A 23928-nucleotide genomic window follows, 5' to 3' on the forward strand; every position below is an offset into this window, starting at 1 on the left:
GCTGCAACTCGAAAAGCCACCCTTACATCCTGCCTTCTTCCCAGAGGGTCCCACAGGAGGCAGGAGCAGCTGGGCAACAGAGCTATTCTGGAACTTTTCTTTCCTCATCAGAACCCTGTGGGTCATGGACCAACTGCCAGCGGACCTGAGCCCTCACCTGTCCCATCCTGATGGCCTCCAACTGCCAGCTTCTGGAAGGTTCTGAGGGGCACTGGGCAGCTTCATCTTGCAAAGGGGCTTATTCCAGCAGGGAGGGAAACCAAGCCAACCAGTCCTGACCACAGCCCAGGCCAGAGACCCAGGGGCAAGCTGCAGGAGGTGCCCACCACTTAGGGCTGCTGACACCTCCGGCTCTCCCAGCAGCCATGAAGGAGGCCAAGACGACAGGAGTTATGACAATTTGTTTTATTTGACCTAATATTTCCAAAATGTCATTCCAACATGTGACCAACACAAAACAATGTGTACAGAGATTGCACGTGCGTTTTTGGTACGTCTCTGGGGCCTGGCGGTTTCTCACGCCCTGAGGACCAACTCAGATGCAGCCCCTCTAGAGCTCTTCTTGCCTTGTTTCCCAGGCCCACCTGCCAGGGCCTCCTGTGGAGTAAAGGGTCCTGGGGGAGGGACTCCCCAGTATCCTGGCTCGCCCAGGAGTGGGGCTTCCTGGCCTAGAGAGTAGGGGTGGTAGAAATGGCTCCAAGCTGCTTGGAGGAGGGCAGGGCCCCAGTGAGGGCGGATGGCTATCTGCCAGACCTGACCTGTCTGCAGCTCCCCAGGTTGCAGGGTGGGAGGCCATGGTGCTCACAGGAAGGCCTGGTGCCACACACCAGTCACCACCACCTCAGTGCCCAACCCCTGGCCCCACAAGTGCCAGTGGGCTGAACAGGGAGGCTGGCACTGGCTGTCTGGGCAGGGGTCCTTTATTTCTCACACTCAGGACCCATGGAGAGCAGAGGAGGAAGCACAGCCTGGGGCCACATGTGCCAGTCCTCCACAGGAAGACTCATGTGGCCTTCAAGACATATGCCAGGGACACAGAGATCCCCTTCCGTGTCCCACAGGAGGGGCCCTGCAGCCAGAGGGACACCACATCTAGTCATCTGTCTGAAGGTGGCTGCCCAGCTGGTGGGTGGGAAGGTGGGAGCTTCTTGACTGATTCTCAATGGTCTATCCCAGAGCCACTAAGACAGCCTGGGGGTCCTGAGGCCAGCAGTAGGCTACCTCTAGTGGCATCTGCTGCTGTCAGAAAAGATGTATTAGCCGGTACCAAGGCCCCTGGGTGCTATGGGAAGGCTGACCTCTGGCTGCTGTACACATGTGGGGTGACCCCAGCTCTGGAGTACTTAGGGTGACAGGCAGGACCTGGGAGTCAGGCACTAAGATGATCCTCAGCTCCCAAGACCCTGGGACAGAGCCCATCTGCCACGTCCTCTGGACCTGGGGTTGCCCAAGTTGGGTGTAAACCCAGGGGTGCACATGGGGCTCCCTGTTGGAGCTGCCCTGGGGCCACACAGCTCCCAGGCCCTGGCCACTGAGGCTCAGGCTGGGCCTTGCTCAGGCCCAGGGGCCCTATACTGTGGGCTCTCAGCAAATGAGACTGAGCTTGTGGCCGGGAGAGGTAGACCAGCTCCTGAGTGGTCAGCAGGAGCTGGTCTCCCACAGGAACCACAGAAGCCACTATAGGCAGGATGCAGCGCATCCACCTCATGTGCACGCCAGCCCCTCCCCTCGGTCCCAGGGAAGGTGCTGCTGCACACATGACCCCTGGAGGCAGGAAGTGGGAGATGGACCTGCACAGCAAGGGACTGGCCCAGTCTGGGGAAGCCTGCTCCCAGTGCCACACCCCCAGAGGACAGGGATCCTAGTAGGTGCAAGGGGCTGGGAGTGCCACCGCCCATGGCGGGGCGCCGGGCCTCAGGTCTGGGCCAGTGAGAGCTCCTCCAGGCCTCCCTTTCCCAGGCGGTACCTGGCCAGATCCTTCCTGGTCACCAGCCCGACGACCTGCAGAAGCAACACCAGGTCACACAGTCCATGGGCCAGCACCCCACCTGTCCCACACATGGCTGGTGCCAGGGGAGCCTTTAGAGCTTTGACAGACTCTGAGGCTGGCACGTGGCAGAGTAAGGGGTGCAGCTGTTGTGCCAGCACTGATGCAGGAACAGGCCAAGCTGGGTCTCACACCCATGTACCTGCATGGGAGCAAGAGCAAGTGCCCATGACCTGGCCAGCCCATCAGGACACAGACTACCAGACCCACCTGATTGCGGTTATCCACGACCACCAGGTGCCTCAGGCCAAGAGCCCGGAACAGCTTGAAAACCCGAGGGAGAGATGCATCCTGCAAAGGCACAGCATTCAGTGGGCCCACCCTGGCCGGGATTGCACCCTGACCCAGGAAGGTCTGCCAGTCTACTCTTGTCCGTCTGGGCCCGACCCCCAGTATGCTGCCTTGGGGACTCCCCCCAACAGACCCTCCCTAACCCACTCTCCCTGCCTCTGTGTCCATCAGAGGTGGCCACTCCACAATGTCCTAGGAGGCCCTAAGCTCTGGTACCTGGGGCACTGTGTAGGGCGAGGGGTTCATGAACTCCGAGAGGTCCATGGTGCACTCCCGCTCATCCTGGGACACGTGGATGGACTGGATCGGGGGGAAGCGTGGGTAGGCGTCACGGAAGTCCTTTAGCTTCAGCCGCCGCTGTACCAGGCCCATGTTGGATCTCTCCACAAACACCTGCGGACAGTGGCCAGTCAAGTACTCACGTAGGGGCCTCACCCCAGGCCCTCCCCACTGGGCTACCCGACATACCTTGTGCTTAAGGAGCACGATGAGCTGGGAGCGCAGGATCAAGCCCTGGAGCCTGGCTGGCTGCAAGAAACGTGGGCTCAGAGGCAGCCCTGGGGCCCCTGCTCCCGCCAGAGCCCTGCCCGCCCAGCTGCAGCACCATCACAGCTCCTCCGAGCACTAGCCTTGCCACAGGCACTTCACTGCACAGGGCCCTTGAGCCCCGAGACCAGGGACAGGGCAGCCTGGCCTGAGCCGTGCGGGGCTCGCGGGTGAGGTGTCAAGAGAGGGCAGCTTTGGCTGGAGAGGACATGCAGCCCCAAACTAATCCCCTCCACCAAAGTCCACGTCTTATGACCCCATCAGGAGAAGGGATATGGCAGCGGCTCATGTCCAGCCTTTGCCTCCTGACAAGGTGAGAGCCACTGTCACACTGACCACCCCACCGGGTCAGGACCATGAGACTCGGGCATGGTTCTCCTGTAGACTGGGTGACTCTGGTCATCTCCTTCTATGGGCAGCGAGGTCCTGCTGCACACCCAGTGCAGGGCAGGCCTAGTACCTGGGTGCCGTCCACACCCTCCACCACAGGGAAACCGTTGTGGTTGGACGCAGAGTCGCTGAGGATGTCCACAATGGTGCCGACCTTCTCCCTCATCCTCAAGCAGGTCACGGGAGTGCTCATCACCTCCCTGCCAGGGAAGCCACCCCCAAGGCCGCCTGTCACTGGGGCACCAGCAGACTGGACTCAGCCCTCCTGTCACAAGGTGTCCTCAGTAGCCATTGGTGCACCACGCTGATGCTCAATGGCACAAGGCTGTCACACTAGGAAACTGGAGCCCAGGGGCCTCCCACCCCCCCCCCCAAGACTCTGCTGGAATCGGGAGCCCAGCCCAGGGCTGGGGCAGCTTCCCCCCTAGGAATGCAGCCTCCTCCCTGCCCACCTGCCACCCAGAGCGTCCAGCATGAAGCACCATACTCCCTGACCTGTGGCCCTGCAGCCCGTGGGGCGGGGGGGAGGGGGGAGAGAGACTGAGTGGCAGCTTGGCCGGCCATACCTGGCGGTGAGTGAGTGTGAGGTAACTGGGGCTTCCCAATGCAGGAAGGGCACACTCTGCAGCTGGATGTGCATGTCATATAGGCCCTGGGGGACAGGCATCACAATGCATGGGGGCCTAATGACACAGTGCTTCCCCAAGGACCCCCCACCATGCTAGCCCCCGAGGCAAGGCAACAGACACACTGTGCCTGCCTCTACAGGTGGCTTCACAGGGACCCTTCCCTCTATATCTGGTTATATGGCCCACACACCTCGATGAAGACATCACCCACGATCTTGGCAGTCATCAACACCAGCATGATGGGGAAGCCGTAGGTCACATTGCTGGTGGCCTCCATCATGATGACTGTCAGGCTCAGGGTCATCCTCACAATCCCTCCTATAGGAAGTGCATGTGAGCCCTGTCCTCCTGACAGCAGGGCCCAGCTCAGCAGGGTCCAGCTCCCAGGAGACTGCTGGTGTGGTCATGCCCCAGGGGGTGGTGCCAACTTCTGCCTCAGGCCTATTTCCCAGGCTTTTGATTTTTGTTCTGTTTTTGGTACTGGGGATTGAATCCAGGGATGCTTAACCACTGAGCCACAGCCCTAATTATTTTTCATTTTGGGACTGCTAAGTTGCTGAGGCTGGTCTTGAATTTGTGATTCTTCTGCCTCAGCCTCCCAAGCTGCTGAGATTACAGGCCTGTGCCACTGCCCCAGCCTAAGCTGTTCTTTTAAACCGAGTGCCAACTGGATGTGCAAGGCCAGCTCTGGCTGTGCTCACCACAGGTGGGTTACTGAGAATGGGCCCTGCTGACCTCATGGGGCCCACCCCGTCAACCAGGCAGGACCCAGGACTCACCGAGCTGGGCCGCAGCGCCCATGAGGGCGTACTTGCCAGGGTCTGCCCAGATCTGTGGGAGGCAACCCAGCGAGAAGTCCATGTGGCAGCAGCTCCCACCAATCCCACCAGGAGGCACCCAGGAGGGCCTGGCCACCCCATGGTGTCACACACCCTCTGTGTGGCCACTCTATAACTGACCCAGGGGCACCTCACCACAGGCGGGGGAGCAGACTGCACTAGATGGACATGCTAGTGAGCTGGGCAGACAAGGCTTCGCCCAGGCCCAGGTACTCTGAGTGCAGGCCTAGACAGCCAGCGGGTATTCTAGCAGGCCCCAGCACACAGGGGCCACACACTGTGACCCACTGATGGGAAGTGTCTAAGACAGGCAAATGCAGAGGGCAGGGAGGAGAAATGGGCTCCCTGCCAGATGGAGAAGACTCTGTGGCTACAGGACGCTGAGCGGGGTGCTGAGCTGGCGTTCACCACCACGGCACTGTGCCTCTCCAAAGGCAGAATTTTATGCCATGTGAATGTGTCTCAGTTTGAGACACGATGGCCATGCATGTGATCCCAGGACTCGGGAGGCTGAGGCAGGAGGATGGCAAGTTTGAGGCTAATGAGGGCAACTTAGTGAGAATCTGTCTCAACATACAAAATAAAAAGAGCTGTTGATGTGGCTCAGTGGTAGGGCACTCCTGGGTTCAATCCCTGGTACTGAGGGTGTCAGGTAAAGGAAAAGCCAAACCGAAATAAACCATGCCAGAGAGGCCAGAGGGCACCGAGAGCCCCGAGCGAGCCTGGGCAGCAAAGTGGGGCAGATACGGACTCCTTACTGCAGCCTCCCCTTTTCTGTGGTGCTGGGACTAGACCCAGGCACTCTATCCATGAGACACATCACCAGCTCCTGTATTTTATTTAAAAGTTTGAGAAAGGGTCGAGCTAAGTTGCTGAGGCTGACCTTGAACTTGCAACCCTCCTGCCTCAGCCTCCTGGGATCACAGTACCTGGGATCACAGTACCTGGGATCACAGGCGTGCACCAGCACCCAATCACTGTGACCTGTCTGGTGATGTTTTAATCTTATTGGATAACTGAAAAGTTGAACAGACCCAAAACACAAAGCAAAAACCAAAACCCGGAGCACTGTAGAGGCAGGCAAGAGGAGGGAGGGGCCTGGCCCAGCTTGTCCCTTAGCCCTGGGCTCCCTACTCTTGCTATGTCCCCGCAGTCTGCAGCGTGCACAGTACAGCAGCATAGCCCACCTGCTGCTGCCCACCTGTCCTGGGCGCCCTGCTGTCTCTGGCAGTGGCCCCCAGACAAGGGATTAAGGGGACATCTCAACTTCAGGGCCCCAGCCTCCCTCCTCCAGTTCCCACTCACCGCTGCCCCCGTGAGGTAGGACAGGGAGATGCCAAAGAGCCGGCCCCAGGCAGCCCCGATGAGCAGGGATGGGATGAAGACGCCTGCAGACACAGTGAGTCCGTAGGTCCAGCAGGCCAGGAAGAAGTAGACCAGGGTGAACAGGCCCAGGGTCACGGGGTTGTAGGAGCCTGGGGGAGCAAGACCACTGACTGCCCACCCGACTCATGCCCGTGTGCACTGCCCCACCTGGTCCATGTGGCCATACCCAGGGAGCCAGGCCCCCTGAGACCCAAGACAAGAGGCTCCCTGAAGGCTCAGTACTCTCCACCTCCCTGGGGAAAAGAAGGGACTGGTCAACCAGAAGGGGAAGTGGTGGTGACAGTGACCTCAAGCCAGCAGAGCAGATGTGGAGCCCAGGGTGGCAGCCTAGATCCCACATCCATGGCCCATCCATGATCCCCAGAAAAGCCTGCACCCAGGTGACTGTCACTGGGATGGGGAGTCACATAGGCTGCTGAGGAAGCAGCTGGGCTTCCAGCCCTGCTAGACTTGTCCTCAGTCTGACCTCAAACTGACCAGCTGAACTGGGAGGTATCTTTCCTCCAAGTCTTAGCACAGCTCAACTTCGGAGGACAGGCCCTGTGGTCCAAAATGGCCAGTGTTACAAAGCCTGTCCTCCGAAGTTGTCCTCCTGGTTGCAGTGGGTGCCTAAGATGCATTCTGGGAAGATGTCACATCTGGGAGGGTGGACAATAGCCAGGCCAGGAGCCACTCTTGGCAACTGGCTGAGCCAAGTCCCAGGAGGCAGCTTCTTTTTGGACAAGGTGCTAAGAGGTCAGGTTTGGAAGACTGGGCTAAGTGGAGAGGGAACATCCAAGGTGGCCAGAACATGGAGATCTGAAGGCTGGGGACCAGAAGGGCAAGGGGGTGGGATAGGGAGGTGCTGCCTACACCCCGGCAAAGAGTGCTATAGTACAGGCCAGAAGGACTGGGAAGGAGTAGGCCAGGGAAGGCAGAGGTCTGTGGGGAAGGCACAGTCCACACCAAGCAACCGCCTGCAGGAGACATGGCCAGACACTACTGGAACCATAGCCGGTTGCAGGACCCTGGTGTGCACACAGGGGACCCAGGCCTACCTCGCTCCACGCTTAAAAGGGTTTCTGCTAAATCTAACCCTCACACACACATACACACACATAGACCCAGAATCAAGGACAGATGTCCTCACTGGCCTTGTGATAGGCCAGGAGGGAGCAGAACTTGAGACAGGCACCAGAAAGCTCAGCTCTGTGTGGCCCAGTGTGCAGGGCCTGGCTCTGGGCACCTGCTGCACCGCTGTCAGACAGCCTGGCACTCAGAAGGCTGGGTTTCCTGACGGAATCCACTGGGAGGTGAGCCAGAGGCAGCCCTAGGCCATCCCAGAAAGGAAGAGGATGGCATGGCCATTGGACACCTGGCTGGCCGCCCTCCAGGTGCTTGGCCACAAGGTGACCTCTGCAGCCCGGGCACACTGCACCACACAGGATGACCCTTCCAGCCCAGGACAAGGACTGCTGGGCTGAGACCCTTCCCACTGCCCCAGCAGGCACACCTGGCGGGTCGTGGAACAGGCTCACCACGCTCCTTTCGGGTGTGTTGAAGAAAGCTGCGGCCATGGAGTTGTACTCGCCATCTGCACAGAAGAGCTGCAGGGTCGGGAGGGAACAAGCTGGAAGGCAGCTGGCCCTGAGGCTATGTTCGGGCCCACCCTGCCCCTGCTGCCTGGGGATATGGGCAGCCAGGGGCCCTGTGAGCACACTGCCAGAGCCATCGGCCAGATGCCAGCCACTGCAAGCCCCAGGCCCAGGCCTGCCCCTCCTGGGCTAAGGCAGAGCTGGGCTGCAGCAAAGCTGGCTTGTCCACTGTGACCCTGACTACCTTTGCAAGTCTGTTCCCATCTGTCTCCACCAGAACTCATTCCCCCTCTGCCCCCACCCTGGGCAGGGGCTACTCATCCTCATCCTACCTCCAAGGGGAATTCAAAGGCCCTGTGTCTGGCCTCTCACCAAGCACATTTTTAAGGCTCATCTGGGCCACAGCTGGCTTCCTGCTGTGGAAGGGCACTTCACTCTGCTAGTGGATGGACATGTGGGCAGCTGCCACTTTGGGCTACTACAAATAAGCGGCCAAGAACATCCCCATGAGGCTCCTCTGTGGCTGGGAGATTGTGTTCCTTGAGCCTAGAGCTCGAGCCCCAACTGGAGCACCAAACTAGTCTGGGAAGAGGATCACAGTGAAAGCAGCCAGCACCAGGCCACCCCAGACAGGACAGGTCTGCAGTGCACCAGCCAGCTGGCTCTGGAGTCCTCTTGCAGGGAGCAGCATACAAGCTAGGCTGGAGACCGGCCCCCAGGACTGCACCTGCCCATCTGGGTCCCAGGCCTACCTGCAGCGGATAGGACATGGAGTTCTGCAGGGGCTGGCAGTCCCGGGACGAGTAAATCAACACGAAGGCAACGGTGGCAGTGACAGCAGCCACGAGCACGGCTTCAATTACCTGGAGACACGGCCGGTGGATGTACCTGGAGCCAAGAGCCAGGGGCAATCACTGCAGGGACACCCTCAGCGGCTACCATGGCAACCTGACCAGACCATCTACTAGGAGGGCCGGGAGGCTTAATTATCAATCTGCCCAGTCTCCAGGGCATCCTAGCTATCTTCTTCCCTGCAGTGACTAAGGCTTCCCAGCAGCAAGACTCCCCCACCTCTGCTATGGGAAGTGCTCCCACCAGCTCTCCTGCTCCACTGGTAGCTGTCACTGGAGCCAGAACAGGGTGGGGGTGGGGATGGGTGAGTGCTTCCACAAGCCCAGAGCTGCTCCCTACAGGCTGACCATGTGCAGGAAGGACAATGGTGTCCAAGTCAGAGCTACCAGACCCACCCTGGCTGACCCTTGGGTGAGGAGCCCTCATACTCTCTCTGGAGGCTCTCCAACCTCAGGCCTGGGGTCCCCCTCCCCAGTTCAGTCAGTGTAGACCACCCACTTCACAGGCCCCATGTAACCACAGCTATCAACATGGCATCCAAGACAGAGGCTCTTTCTCACCTGATTCGAAACATCGTCACCCAATAATTCAAGGCATTGAACACGGCTCCAAGAATGCCACCTACAACCAGGAAGCAAACTCCCATCAGTCACACAGGGAGGAAAGGGTCCCGGCAGCAGAGTAGCCGGGACCCTGGTACAGAGGACCAACGCACTCTAGGCTCTGCCTTCTTTTCAGGAAAATGGATTCACAGAGCAGCACTGCTCACGTGCTCCTCACCACAAAATTGAAACCCAAATTCCTAAGTACAGAAAAGACCCACAGAAGGAAGACTCTGCCTCCTCACGACAGGTTACAACCTAAGGCAGGCACTGTAAGAACTCCTAGGTAGCCCCCTGTGCACAAGCAGCAGGGGACAGAGGACCTCTGTGTTGAAACATGGTCTCTTCCCCAAAGTATCTAATCATGAACATGAAAATGTACTAGAATTCAAAACAAAATCCAAACTCGGAATCACTGCTGGTCCTGAGCAGTAATTGGATAGGGGACCTTCACCATGGAGGCCACTGGGCCCACTCTGCTCCAGGGGATCCCATCACTGCCCCTGCAACTTCCAAGGGAGAGAAAACTGTAGAATGCATAAACCTGGGACATTCCTGAGCCCTCTACTTCCAGTGGCCCCTCTAGAGGAACCTGGAGGAGAAGGGCCCCGTGGCAGGGTGGACAGTCCTCCCTTACCCACCACGCCCCCAGCACAGGTTTCCAGCCGTCTGTCCTAGGGTAGGGCCTTACCCACCACGCCCATGACGATGAAGACGGGGATCTCGTGGATGGTGTATGCCATCTTCTGTGGCACAGAGGGGACAAAGCGAGACATGCCTGGTCATGACACCTGCCCACATGCGTGGCACTTCCCACACCTGCACACAGGGCCGTAGAGCTCCCCCGGGTAGAAACATGGGTGCTCTACACAGGTCTGTCCCTGCTGTCAGTCTAGCTGGTCTGGGCAGCTCATGCAGCCAGCGTCAGTGCCTGTACAGCGGTGCCAAGGCTCTGCTGGGCAGGTCTCCACACGTACCCTGAGCACCCACAGGGCCCTGAGGCTGGGAAGAGCTCAGTTCCCCAGGCTGCATTCCCACCCTAGCTTTAGTGAAGGGCCATCCATCCTGGCACCGGAACAGCAGGGTAGGGCGGGGTGGGTACCTCCGAGTCGAATCTCCCGAAGTTGATGAGGCCTGGGCTGGACAGGTCCCACATGTTTCCGTGGTAGATGCTCAGAACAAAATTCAGAGTGAAGGTGGAAACCATGGAAGCAAAGAACTGTTGGACAGAAAGGCCAACAGTTCAGCCACCGGCACCCCGGGGATACCCTGAGCCAGGCTGGGAGGCTGAGGCTCCTGTCATTCAAGAGGGCCTTGAACTGAGCAGGCTTAACCTACTGCACAACCGTGGACAGCACTGGAGACAAGCTAGCAGAGGACGTGAGGGAAGGCAAGGGCCAGTCCCCTGGAGCCGCCCAGATGGACAAGGCTCAACACAGAGGGTGAGATGTCCACTCTGCCCTGCTGCCTCTCCTCAGGAGACCTGGCAGGGTGTCAAAGGCACTCACGATCCTCCATGTCAGGAACTGGTTCCAGAAGGAAGCACCTTCCTCCAGGCTGAACAGGACTCCACCTGGAAGGCAGTGGCCACGCTTGACATGCACCTGAGGGGCAAGGGCACTGTACCCTGGCACCGCCCACCCCAGGCCCCAGGAAGAGGGATCTCTGATGAGGTCCGAAGGCCAGAGTCTCTTTTCCCTCAAGTGGCAGCGGGTGGGGAGGATCCCTGCTCACCCACAGGGGCTCCAAAAGCAGCTGACACCCCAGCTGCTGCTCCTGCAGAGACGAAGTCTCGCTTCTCTGTGTCTCTGCGGAAGTACTCAAAGATCTGAAACGGGAAGAGGCCGAGGGCCCTGTGGCAGGTGCTCCAGAGCACACCTTTCAGAAGGAAAGGAGGCCTGAGAGACCAGAGCAGGGAGGGCTCTGCTCCACAACCCACCGCCTGACCCAGCCACCAGGAGTGACCATGGAGGTTGCTAGCACATGGGCCCTGGCCAAGCCTGTCTGCAACAGTGCACACAGGAAGCCTGTCAGGAGTCTGTTGCAAAACCAAGAGATCCAAAAAAATCCAAGAGAGCAGAAAACCGAAACTACCCTTGATCTTGAAAAAGGATTGTTTTCTGGCTGGCACAGTGGCCACAACTGTGATCCCCAGTCCTTGGGAGGCTGAGGCACGAGGATGGTAAATTCAAGGCCAGCCTCAGCAACTTAGTGAGACCCTGCTCCAAATAACAAACAAGAGCAGCTGGGGTGTAGCTCAGCAGTAAAGCACCCCTGGGTTCAACACACAATACCAAAAACAAAGGACCATGTACTATAGAAATGTTCATTCTCTCTTAACTCACATAAAAATTCAGTGCAATACCCATCAAAACGCCAGGGACCTTGCAGGCAGATGGCAGGAAGCCATCCCAGAATGTCTCAGAAGCAAGCGTCGTGGATATACATGAAGACTGAGCCACTGCAGGCGGCCAGGGCGGAGCCACAGACCCTGTCCACATAATTGCACACCCCACACAGCACCAAAACCATAGGGCAAGTCAGAGAGGCCACTGGGTGGGAGTGGAGGAACGGTGTCTGCCTTATCTGGCCAGGCCAGATGTCCCTCGGGCAGAGACAGGTGGGGACAGGCTATTTGCCCTGCTGGAGCCAAGACATAGGTCCCAGTGGGACTCCGCATGGGGCAGTGATGGCTGAGGAACAGTCATACACAGGTCTATGTGGGGGGCTCACCTTGAAATCTCGCTTCAGTGATGTTGACCTCCCCTGGGAAATTCCCGCGGCAATCACAGACCCGGAATGGATCATCGGACCTTCCTGGAAGCACAGTGAGCAGCGCTCAGGGACACCCATGGGCCTCGGTGACTTACAGGGATGGGGCAGCATCCATAGTAGTTACCTTTCCCACGGCCAGGCCCCCCACCACAGACAGAATCACGCCGGACACCTTGATCACCAACGTCTGGAACACAAAGGAAAGCACGGCCTCTAAGCCAAGGGCAGAACTCTCGGCACCTGAGCAGCAAGGCCACGGGCACAGGAGGCGCCACAGCCACAAAGCCACATGGGCTTGCCGCTGCCCACAGCCCTGTCCTTGGTGGAGGGCTTCCTCCTGGTCCTCCTACTACCGCACATGCAGGGGGCAGCTGTGCTCCCACTCAGCACACATGCAGGGGATGCACGCCCTCTGTCGGCCCAAGCACTCCCCAGGCAAGGGGGTGGGTCTGTCCTCCCTCCCTGGCCCCTCCTACAGACTCATCAGAGGTGACTCCTGCATGGATATACAGCCTCCCACGCCAATCTGAAGGCATTCATGCCGGGGCAGGAGCCAGGGCAGAGCAACCCTCTGGAAGGTTCCAGTCACCCTGGGTGGGAATCAGGTCAGAGGCCATCTCCAGCAGCTCCAGGTCCATCGTACTCTATAAAAGTGCAGGACTCTCCCAGCTGCCAGATGAATGGTCCCTACTCCCTGGAGTATGGCCACACTGACCCACCCTGGCCACAGAGCACAGGCCCTGCAGGGTGCTGCTAGCCCACCCACTCCTGGGATGGGGACAGGAAGCAGCCCCTGGCCATCTCAAGCTAGGAAGAGTGACTACGCAAATGTAAACAGCTGGGGGCCCAGCCCCCATGGAACTGAGATGCTACTGAGGATACTGAGCATGAAGAACACCAAAGAAAGCATTGAAGAAAGGGGAAGGGTGGGCCAAGGCCAGCGCTCTTGCCTGGCCGCTCAGCTTCTCAAACACTGCCCACCACAGTCCTTGGTCACAGACACACTCCCTGTGGCTGCAGTCACACACACGCGCAGGCTCAGCCTCTCTGCACCACGTAAGAGATACCAAGACCAGTCCCTGCCATTGGGCTAGGTTTGGAGGGGTAATGGACAAGACAAGCCTTTGGATTCCACAGTCCCTGGAGGAGCACCTGTTGCACCCGGGGTCCCCACATGTGCCTCACCTTGAGCCGCACCACGTGGGGAATCTTCACCCCATTGAGGAAACACTTGATCTGGGGGATGCCACTGCCGGCAGCGACTGGCTGGAAGAAGAGGAAGGTGCCACTGGGCCAGTAGAGGGACTGGGGCAGCCCCGAGGCAGGAGGCCCGGCCTGGCGAAGGCTGGCCCTGGGTACAGGTTCTTGCTCCCTTGCCCAGAACCACCTCCCAGATAACCCTGCAGATGTGGAAGGGACTGCTGGCAGAGCCAGAAGGCCCCTGTGGATGGGGGCCTGCCCCAGGAAGGACAGGACATCATCATGCACCAAGCAAGCACAGCTTCCTGTGCATAGGGCACCGCTTTACACTCAGCAGAAGGCTCTGGGTACTGGCATCTCTTTCCTCTAGCACCCACAGCGAGGACAAGAAGCACAGGGGCCCATGGGAGGGACGATGCCTTAGGATGAAGGGACGCTCGGGTGGATGACACCTCGGTGGGCGTGTGCAGTGCCCAGGGAAGGCTGGTCCTGCTTCCACCTTTACCCGGGTCTCTGGGCAGTTAGCCCTGTCCCCGAGACCTGGGCCCTGGAGCGCCTGTGTCCAGCTGTGACGATGCCAGGGCAAGGTGCCGGGCCTGTGTGGTAGGTGGGATGAGGTGGAGTGGGCGCAGGCCTGTGCTGCTGGGGCAGCAGTGGCTCTGCCTAGCCTGGGATGAGGAGACCCCAACGTGTTTTCTGCCTTCATTGAGTGGTTTTCCACAGGTACCACCTGATTCTCACTATCAGAAAGCAGTAGTCACCAGCCAAGGGGCCCCGTTCACTTAATAATACCCAAGCCACGCTGGTCTAAAGTACCCGGGACCTCCGGCAGCAGGTGTACCTCTACGAAGGCCACGATCACGGAGCCCAGGAACACAAAGGTGGCATTCAGGGTGGCCCACAGCAGCAGGGAGAAGGACAGCCCACCTTTCTCCGTGAACTTGTCAATATCTGATGGCTTGTCAGGGACGGGGCGCTGCATCACTGAGCCCACACCCGCCAACCCCACCCCACTCCTGCAGTCAGACTGGAGTGGAGTGCACCTGCACAGAGGCCGCTGGCTGCCAGCACGGCGATGGTACTGACTGGACGGCTCAGACTTCTCATGGCAGGAGCTGGCCATGTCTTGCAGGGCTGGCCACTGCACCACTTGACCACTCCACCACCAAGCCCCAGCTCCCACCCTCACTCTGTGTAGGCAGCTGAAAGGATACTGTCCTTGATGACCCTGTATTTGAGACCAGCCAAGTTCTCTACCACAATGTCAATGAAGCAGGCCACAAGGCCTGTGAGGATCCCAATGAGAGCACAGATGACCCAGCGCTTAATCTCCACTGTCCGGAAGGCCTGCTGGGAGGAAGGTATGGTCAGAAGTGGGTGGAAGCCAGATGCCCTGGTACAGGTGGCTCTGGTACCAGCATGAGGGGCTCCTGGGAGTCAGGTCCCCACCTTGCACAGTGGACCACGCTCAGGGACCCAAGTCCTCCCAAGGGCAGCCTCTGACCAATGTCTCAGTCTTTAAACAACATTTCATTGACTACAGAGCACCTCGGGGTCCAACAAGTTCCCAATCAGCTGTGGATGTCCTGGAGCCACACTTGATATTTCAAGAACATCCTCCCGGTGAGGTCAACGACACTCCTGCCATTTTGAGTATGTGCTATCAAGGGTCACAAGCTTAGGGCTCCCCCAAAGACAAACCAGAGGGACAGAGAGTGGCTCCAAAACCCAGACTCTTGGGGACAAGGAGGAAGGGAGATGAGCAGAAGCACTGTTCAGCCTGAGGACAGGGTCCAGCTAGAGGGCAGGGACCCACCCACTCAGGGACCCACCCACTCACCGTGTGGTTGATCCTCCGCTCTTCCTCCAGGAACAGCTGATTCTCGCTGTTGTCATAGTCTAGGCTCTATGGAACAGGGCAGCAGGGGCTGCAATTGCTGATCAGTTACTGAAGGGGAGAGACTGGGGTGGGAGGCTCGAGAGGGCAGGGTCTGAAGCCAGTAACAGAAGAGGGGGACCCACCTCATATGTGAGGGACAAGAGCTTTTCATTGTGTGGGATCTCCTTAGGGAAGGGGTGGGACGAGTCCCTTTCCTGTGGAAGAAAAAGGCAAAGGTACACTCTCTTTGGGAACAAGGTACAAGGGGCCACATCTCAACCTGTCCCAGAGCCAGCCTCATCCTAATGCCAAAGGCGGGCCAGATACCATAAGGGACCTGCAGCCCAACATTCCCTTTGAACACAGATACAGAAACCCTCAATCAGATCTGTGCACCAGGAGCCCAGCCGCACCACCAAGGTGGACTGTTCCAGAAGGCAAGGTAGGTCTGGCACCCACAGTCACCTCTCCCAGATTGTGCAGGAAACTGTGCTGACGGAAGCCCAAAGGCTATGGGGCCATCTGGACAGGCAGAAATCCAGCATCTTCTTGATTAAACATCAATACAGCAGAAGGCAGGCCAACATCTCAACCTGCTGGAAGCCCCAAGAAAGCCCACAGGCAGCACCCCACCACAAGTGAGCAGCAGGGATACGCCCAGCCAGGATGAGGAGTGGGCTCTCACAACTCGTAATCACCTCTAAGTTGAAGGTTCCTGCCAGAATTTCTCACATATAGAAAGCTACTACAATGAGTAAACACATTCAGTAAGATTAAAGCGTACAAAATGAACTGTCTTCCTCTGCATTTGCAGCAAATAACCACAAACAAAAGAGTCAATTCTGTTTATAACAGTGTCTAAAGTAGAATGCAGCTGGGCATAGTGGTGCTGGCCTGTGATTCCAGCCTGGGGCAGCTTAGACAGACCCTGTCTCAAAGTAAAGGGCCAGAGATGAATTCAATCCCCAATACCACAGAAAACGACTGACAAGTCTCCAGGACCTTGGTTCCGGCGGAGGCTTCTCAATCACCATACCCAATGCACAAGTAGTGCAAAGCAGGTAACTGGGACTTCATCAAAATAAACACATGTGTGCATTGAAGAACACCAAGACAGCAAAAAGAAAACCCACTGAGTGGGAGAAAGTATTTACCAGTCACTTATCTAGCAGAATATTTGTGTCCAGAATATAGAAAGAACGTCTATGGGCAGGGTATGGCTCAGTGGTGGAGAGCTTACTAGTATTCTAGGGCCTTGGGCTCTATCCCAAACACAGGAAGGAAGGAAGGAAGGAAGGGAGGGAAGGAAGGGAGGGAGGGAAGGGAGGGAGGGAGGGAGAGAGGGAGGAAGGAAGGAAGGAAGGAAGGAAGGAAGGAAGGAAGGAAGGAAGGAAGGAAGGAAGGAACTCCCATAACTCAGTTATTGAAAAGCAAATAACGGGGGCTGGAGTTGTGGCTCAGTGGTAGAGCACTTGCCTAGCATGTGTGAGGCACTGGGTTCAATCCTTAGCACCTTGTAAAAATAAATAAAATAAAAGCATTCTGTCCATCTACAACTATAAAAAACAAACAAAAGTATTGTGTCTGTCTACAACTAAAAATAAAAAAAAAATAATAATGTAAACCAGGCATGGTGGCAAACGCCTCTAGTCCCAGCGACTCAGGAGACTGAGGCAGGAGAACCATGAGTTCAAGGCCAGCATCCATAACTTAGCGAGGCCCTAAGCAACTTAGCAAGACCTTGTCTCAAAATAAAAAATAAAAAGGGTTGGGAATGTAGCACAGTGGTAAAGCACCCCTGAGTTCAATCCCCAGCCACTCACGCTCCCCCAAAATAATTTCTCTTAGCTGGGAGTAGTGGTACCTGCCTATAGTCCCAGCTACTCAGGAGGCTGAAGTACGAGGATCATAAATTTGAGGTCAGCCTGGGAAAGTTTGCCAAACCCTATCTCAAAATTTCAAAAAGTTCTGGCAATATAGCTCAGTAGTAGACTGCTTGCCTAACATGCTTGAAGCCCTGGGTTTAACACTCAAAACCAGCTAAACAAATAAAAATCCCCTCAAAACAAGAAAAATCCAATTAAAAATGTGCACAGACTCCACACAGGCATTTCTCCACAGTCGTGCATGAGGACACTCGGCATTGCTAGCCATCAGGGACAAATCTAAACCACAACAGGTACCAGAAGGGAGGGTGCAAGCAGCCAGCTGGTGGGGGTGCAGGAAATGTTCCCATGGCAACTGCTGGACAGGGCGCCCCACACCTGGCTCACTCTGCTGGGCCTCGGGCTCCAAGGCCCTCCTCCTCCTCTGCTTAACTGCCTGTAAGGGCCCTCGCAGCCCGGCACAGTGGGGTGCGAGCCCTCTGCCTGCTGGTAGGACACAGCTCTGCAGGGGTAGGAAAGGGTGCACGGCCACCACTCACCGGGTCCAGGAGCTCATCATCCAGCTCCACGTTGCTCATCTGTCCAATTCGGAAAGATGCGGAGTGAGGCGACTAGGAGCAGAACAGAGGTTGTGAGCACGCGAACGTGCTATGCACCCACCCCTGCCCAGCTGGCACCACCCTCCTCCCGTGGGAGACAGGCCTGCTTCTGACCCCCACGGTCCACCCGGAAGCCCAGTGCCCATCTCTTGTTTTAGAATGGATATGGAGCGCTCACCACCTGCCAGGATGAAGGGCTGGAGATACTCCTAGACCAGCCAGTGTCCATGCTGAGGAGCCCCACCCTCCCCACTCACCCAGATCCCGAGGGGGCCCACTGCCTACCACCTCCTCAGCACTGTGTCCAGAATGGCCTCTCTGCCCCATGCCTGGATTTGAGTATGTGCACATCTCCCAAAAGGCCTGTGGCACAGAACTGGGTGGGTCCTGCCCCACTGAGTCTCCAGGGTGGTGCAGCTCAGCTCGCGCAGCAATGCCCTTTGTTGTGACTCTCCCCTAACTCTGGGGGCCCTGCCCCACTCAGGAGCACCTCCTGGCTGCGCCCAGACCTGCCCAGCCCATCCTCCTCTGTCCTGAGACCATCTGATTAGCTGCTCCCAACCATGTCCCAGATCTTCACAAAAGGGCTGGGGTGGGAAGACAGAGGGGCCAGCTTCTCGGCTGAGGGAGAACCATGTGTGGGCAGTCTGCTGCCTGTGTTAGAAAGCAAACATGCCCATGAGGGGAAAGAAGAGCCTGGAAGTGAGGAGACTCCATGCCATATCTAGGCCACCCAGAACTGTCTCCACCCAGACAGCAGCAGCCATCCTGGTGGCCAGCATTTCCACCAACTCCTCTCCCTGTACCTTTTTTGCTCTCAGGACCAGCCCTCCCCCACAAAGGCTCTGTGGAGGCAGGGAGAGGTACAGAGTCCTGCAGCAGGGCTCCATCTGTTTCCACCCCACCCCATCCCAGCTGGAGATTAGCCAAAAGGCGAGGAAACCAGAGCAGAAAAGGAACTTATAGGCCAGAGGTCTCTGCAGACTACTGTGTATGGGGAACCTGACACTCTGGAGAGCTTGCCCCAAGCCACATCCCAACTAGTTGCCAGAACTTGACCTTCCCAGCCCAGTGCTCCCAGGGCCCCTGGAGCTCCTGTCTCTCTCTGCAGGCCCCAGTCCTCATAGGACCTGGCATGGCAGACAGGCAGGCAGATTCCAAGTCAGTCCCCCACAGACTCATAGCCAAAGGTTCCTCCTCCCACCGCAACAGGGAGCTCCCAGGACCCCTCTTCTGTGAAGCTGGCCCCATTCCTCAGGAGCAGAAGCTAGGCTAGGCCGAGACTCTCAGGTGTCCCCACATCCTCGTGCAGATGTGCGCCAGCCTACCATATGGTCCTGGGCCTGAGAGTATGCAAGGTGAGCAGAAATACAGTCTTCAAGGGCATTGCCTGGCAACAGGAGGCAAAGCCTCAAACATGAAGGACCGGGAGGCTAACAGGAGGGCACAACAGCAGGACCACCAAGAGGCCCCCACCGCCCCCATTGCTGAGCTACCTTGGCAGACTGGGGCCAGCAGAGGAGAGCTTGGGGATGGGCATAACCTCGAGGAGGTCGGACAAGGGTGAGCTTGGGTAACTGATGTATTAAGGCAGGGCTCACAAGGATCTGCTGCAGGGCACTATAGCAGTTCCTGGCTTCCACACCAGCTGCAGGACCTGGGGACAGACCAGGTGGGGTCTGCCCTACTAGCGCTGCAACCTCCCACTGAGCCCTAATTATTTGAAAGTCACATCAAAGATTTCTACGGTCAAAGGAAACATCAACAGAGTGAAAAGGCAACTTCCAAAACAGGAGGAGGTCTGTGCAAATCATGGCATCTGGCGAGGGACTGACAGGCAGAACATAGAAAGGAGTCCTGCGAATCACCTGCTAAAACCAAGCAACTCACCCCAACAAGAGCCAAGCCCCAAAACAGACTTCTCTCCAGAGAAGACACACCAGCACCCACTGGCTGGTAAGCACACCCAGGGGTGCCCCAAGCCCCAGTGAGCTGCCACCACACACCTACGAGGAGGGCACCGCAGAGGAGACGGGAAGCAACAGGGCCAGCAGGGCAGGGAGCTGCTTCAGGTGTAAGACGGAGGAGCCAATGACATGGAGCACAGTCTAGTGGCTCCTCAGAAAAAGCCAGAACACTGCCCTACAAACCACCAACTCCACGTCCAGGTTAGCTACTCCAAGAACTAGAAGCCGGATCTTGAAAGAACTGCAGCATCACTTGCAATAGCTCAAGTACCCACCACCAGGCAGACAAAAGGCCTGCCCAGGCAGTGGCTTCCATTAGCCACAGGAGGAAAGGGCACTGCCATGCACCACCCCCCAGGGCTTGCAATGCGACACTGGGGAACTGAGCCAGTCACAACAGCAGAGACACTGTACGTCCACCCACACACCATACCAGGTCACATCCAGAGACAAGAAATAGAGTGCACTGCCCGGGAAAGGAAGAGTTATTTAGTGGGAACAAAGTTTTAGTCTTGCAAGATAAAAAGTTCTAGAGATTGATTGCACAACAAGAATATACTACACACTAGTGAATTATGTTCTTAAAAAGAAAAAGTGCTAAATTTTGTTATATGCTTTTTACTACAATTTTAAAAACATTTTTTGAAAATCAGTTGCCGGTCCGTGCTGTCCACCATGCATCCCAAGATCCCAGGCACAGCTGCCACTTGCCAAGCTCCACGCTGAGCACTGAGGACACAAGCCGGGAACTTGGAAAGGACACCAGGTCACACACAAAGCTGAGCACACAATGACAGAGGCAAGCGACAAGAGCAAAAGGTCTGCTTTAGACACAGTGGCCAAGGGCCTCTGGAGCGGAAGGCATCTAGGCTGACCTGGCGGATGCAAGGAGTCAAAGCCCAAGACCAGAAGAGCAGCTAGAATGCCGCGAGTGCAGGGGCAGTGGAAGCAGTCCTGGCTGTGGGGACTGTGCACTATGGCCCCTGGGGGGTTCCCGGGGCCCTCCAACCAGGTCCAGGCCCAGTTGAATCCCTCAGTTCTGCTCCCTGTTGGGCCATGGACCATACCTGTGTCCTAGGCTGATTTTAGCCCACCTAAGCTTCTGGGGCAGAGCTGCTGACCCTACCCAAAGTGGGGCTGGGGCTAGGTAGAGGGCAAGGGAAGGGCAAGGACTTTCTAGGAGGGGCTGAGAACAAACAGTGCTTGCTAGAAGAGAACAGAGTTCAAGGGGATGACCAGAGGACCCTCCCCACCACTTCACCACACCGTAGGTCTCCTCAACAGTGCCCTCAGATCCCGTGATCTGTAGTTCTGGGGTGCCAAGGCAGGACACAGTCCCACACCAACCTGAGAGCCTCCTCTGCTGGGAATCTTGGTTTCCCTGCGTTTGTAGGTATGTCCTGGATTTACCAGCACTGCAGTGGGCCCTGCCCCCACTCTGCCCTGCCTCCACTCTTCCTGGCTCAGACTTCCCTCAAAAAGCTCTCAAAATGCTGTTCTTCCAACTGTCCACACACATGACCATGACCTGCTTGGTGACCTCATCCTTCCCCTCTCCCACTGTCACCCTGTGCTTGGCACAATGGGTCTGGGAACAGGAACAGATTCTGAAGGGACCAAGCTTTCCATAGGGGTCCAGGCATGAACAGGCCACTCTCCAGTCTGCCCTGTCCATGGCAGCAACCTCATGGTGCTCAGACACCTGTGCCCTAGCCAAGATAGCAACCATGCCACCGTCCAATCATGGGACTCCTGCAACAAACCCTGAAGGGCCAAGAGGCAGGCAGAGCAAGCTCTTGTGTCTGCTCACCAGAACTCTCCACAGCAGCTGTGGGCCTGGGTTGGTACAAGGGCCCTGGACCTAGGAAAACTTTCAAAAGTCCTGTCTGCTGCAGCACTGGGGTGCCACTGAACCTACCCATGAGCCTGCCCACCCAGAGGAGACCCCCCTGACAAGAAATGCTGCTAAGGGCATCATGCACTAATGCATTTGCAAAGACAAGTCACTCCTGAGTTGCTGCATTACATTACTAGGAACAACTGAGGCTCATTCAAAACATGTTTTCTGAGAGGCTCCATGCTCAGGGCTATCCATGCATTAACTATTTTGCAGATAACAAAACTGAGGCACAGGCAGGGAAAAGACCATGCTCAAGACCCTCGGCTGGTCACATGTTCCTGTGCAAAGGTCTTTCATGACTCCTAGCCTCCAGATTATGCTGTGCAGTGTGCTGAAGCAGACAGGATCCTAAGCACTGCAGGCCCTAGCCTTCTTCTGGCCTCCACCAGAGCTGAGTTAAACTCAAAGCCAACTCGTGCTCACTGGTCTGACCTTCCTACCCCACAGTGTAATCCACACTGTTGCTGGGTCCCAGACACATATCCCCTTTGTCTACTGCTGTTGTTCCTGCCTGAGGATCCTGTGCCAGTGGGGTGCCTTGCACAGTCCTCCCAGGGTGTTGGGCCTATTTGTAGTGGAACAGAAGCTGATTAATGCACTATGGTGTCCCAGGCAAACCACATGGTTTAAATTGTTTGAGAGCAGCTAATCAATACTAACTGCAAATAAAATAGCCTGTAATGACATTTAAAGGAAGAAATCAACACCTCTTTAAACACACACACACACACACACACACACACACACAAACTCTTGTATCTATTTGCAAAGAAAAACAGGAAACCCCATGCCTGTTCATTTCTAGAATAAATCCAAACTCCACCTCTGCCAAAGTTCCATTTTTTTTTAAACCTATCAGCCCAGTTTTCTTCTTTCTTCTGTTTATTAACTTCAGATTACATTACTTTGAAACAGAGAAAACACATAAAACCCAGAAACATCCCAAGAGGAAAAGAGCTAATCACACAGTTCCACCACTCTAACCACTTCAGATCATGGGTTGCAAGCAGCTGTCACTTCAAGGAAGCTGAGCTGCTTCCTACCAGCAACCATCAGACTTTGATTCTCATTGTTTGATACATCTCCCAGGCAGTGCAAAAGCCTTCATATAAGTTTACAAAAATAGCTTGGTTTTTTTTTTTTTTGCCCTTCCCAATCTTTAAACACTGTGTAAATGTTTGCCAGACATATCTAAAACAGAAGAAAAGGTGAAAGATAATTACAAAGACCAAGCCATCAACACAAGTAATTCATTTAACTCAAAGTTAATGCAATCCGCACAAGCAGACAGACCCAGGGGTAAATAAGCAAAACAGTAATCCTTCTCCCAACCTTGATGCTTTTAAAGACGCAAGCTGTGATGACAGCTGAACCCGTTCTCACCCACTCACTCGATGCTTACTGCATTGGCTGCACATTCCAAATCCAATTTCGTGCTGAGACTAGTAGACAGGAGTTATGGCCAAGCACCTGCTGAGTGGGGCTGGGGGTGTGGCTCAGCGCTAGAGCATTTGCCTGGCATGTGTGAAGCCCAGGGTTCCACCCCCAGTACCGAAAAAAGGAAAAAAACCAACAATAAAAAAACCCGCCCAAAGTCAGGACTGATCTCCACAGAAAGGTTCTCAGTCACTCTCACAGAAATATCAAACCCTGCCATCTAACTTGTTAAAATATCCTGGGATTCAAAAAGCAGTAAATAAAATCAGTTTGAGAAAGCCGGAAGGACACGGTGGCCATCAAGTCAGTGGTTCAGGAGGCCGAGGCAGGAGACCCGCAAGCCTGGGCAACTTGGTGAGGCCCTGCCTCAAAATAAAAAGGGCTGGGGGTGCAGTTTGGTGTGGAGCGCACGTGGGCTCAATGCCCCGCATCGCGAAAAAGCAGCAACAGCGAGCGGGCGGGCGGGTGCCCAGCGCGGGCTCCGGCTCCGGGTCCGGCTCCACTGAGAGGCGCCGCCGCGAGCCCCCGCAGCCTTACCTGTCGCGCGGCGCCGTTCAGCAGCGGCGTCCCTTCGCCCGGCCGCGCTGTCCTCCGCAGCAGCGGCGCCGCCTCCTCGTCGTCGCGGTCGCGGCCGGACCACGACACCTTCTTGGAGACGTTGGCCATGGCCCGCGGAGCCGGGACTCGGCGGCAAGCGGCCGCAGCCGGGAAGCGTTCTCGTGACCCGCTCCGGCGCCACGTGACCTGCCCGCGTTCACGTGACCGGAGACGGCGGCCGCGGAGGGCCACGCAGAGACGCCTCCCAGAGCCCTTGCGGGCCGGGGAGCCCCAGCCGAGGCAAGCTTCTTCCGCTCGCCCGCGTCGCGAGACCCCGCGGAGGCTGGCGGCTAACGGCGGCCCGGGGCCTGGCGCTGCGGACAGTTGGCGAATAGTCGGTGTCACCTGCTAGATGGCAGTGTCACCGAAGGGGCCGTTTCCCAGTGTGACCGTCCCACCCTAGCTCTCGGGAGCTGCGACTGGCCGCGCCCCCTGGTGGCCACAGTGTGTGTGCAGCTCCCCGCAGGACAAGAAGCGAGGCACGGTCAAGTCCCCGCAGGTGGCCTTTGGCACTTAGCCAGGACAGAGGCAG

General features: G+C 56.9%; 1 protein-coding gene across 1 annotated transcript; it reads right to left on the bottom strand.

Moving 5' to 3' along the window:
• Positions 1 to 390: 390 nt before the first annotated feature.
• Clcn7 (chloride voltage-gated channel 7) lies at positions 391 to 23537 on the bottom strand. The gene is made up of 25 exons (XM_046441953.2): positions 23337 to 23537; positions 17436 to 17507; positions 15154 to 15225; positions 14972 to 15037; positions 14346 to 14478; positions 13973 to 14082; positions 13117 to 13197; positions 12056 to 12118; positions 11890 to 11973; positions 10891 to 10984; positions 10665 to 10729; positions 10259 to 10375; positions 9848 to 9902; positions 9115 to 9175; positions 8455 to 8590; positions 7621 to 7714; positions 6048 to 6217; positions 4683 to 4734; positions 4094 to 4221; positions 3841 to 3926; positions 3345 to 3474; positions 2807 to 2866; positions 2555 to 2731; positions 2258 to 2338; positions 391 to 2001 (listed from the first exon to the last, which is right to left on the bottom strand). Exons 1-25 carry the CDS (start codon positions 23463 to 23465, stop codon positions 1915 to 1917), a joined length of 2403 nt encoding a protein of 800 aa, XP_046297909.1. The 5' UTR covers positions 23466 to 23537; the 3' UTR covers positions 391 to 1914.
• Between the last annotated feature and the right edge of the window lie 391 nt (positions 23538 to 23928).

Source organism: Marmota monax, unplaced genomic scaffold (assembly GCF_021218885.2).
Source record: "Marmota monax isolate L192 unplaced genomic scaffold, Marmota_monax_Labrador192_F-V1.1 WCK01_AAM20220418_F8-fsc00035, whole genome shotgun sequence".
NCBI lineage: Eukaryota > Metazoa > Chordata > Mammalia > Rodentia > Sciuridae > Marmota > Marmota monax.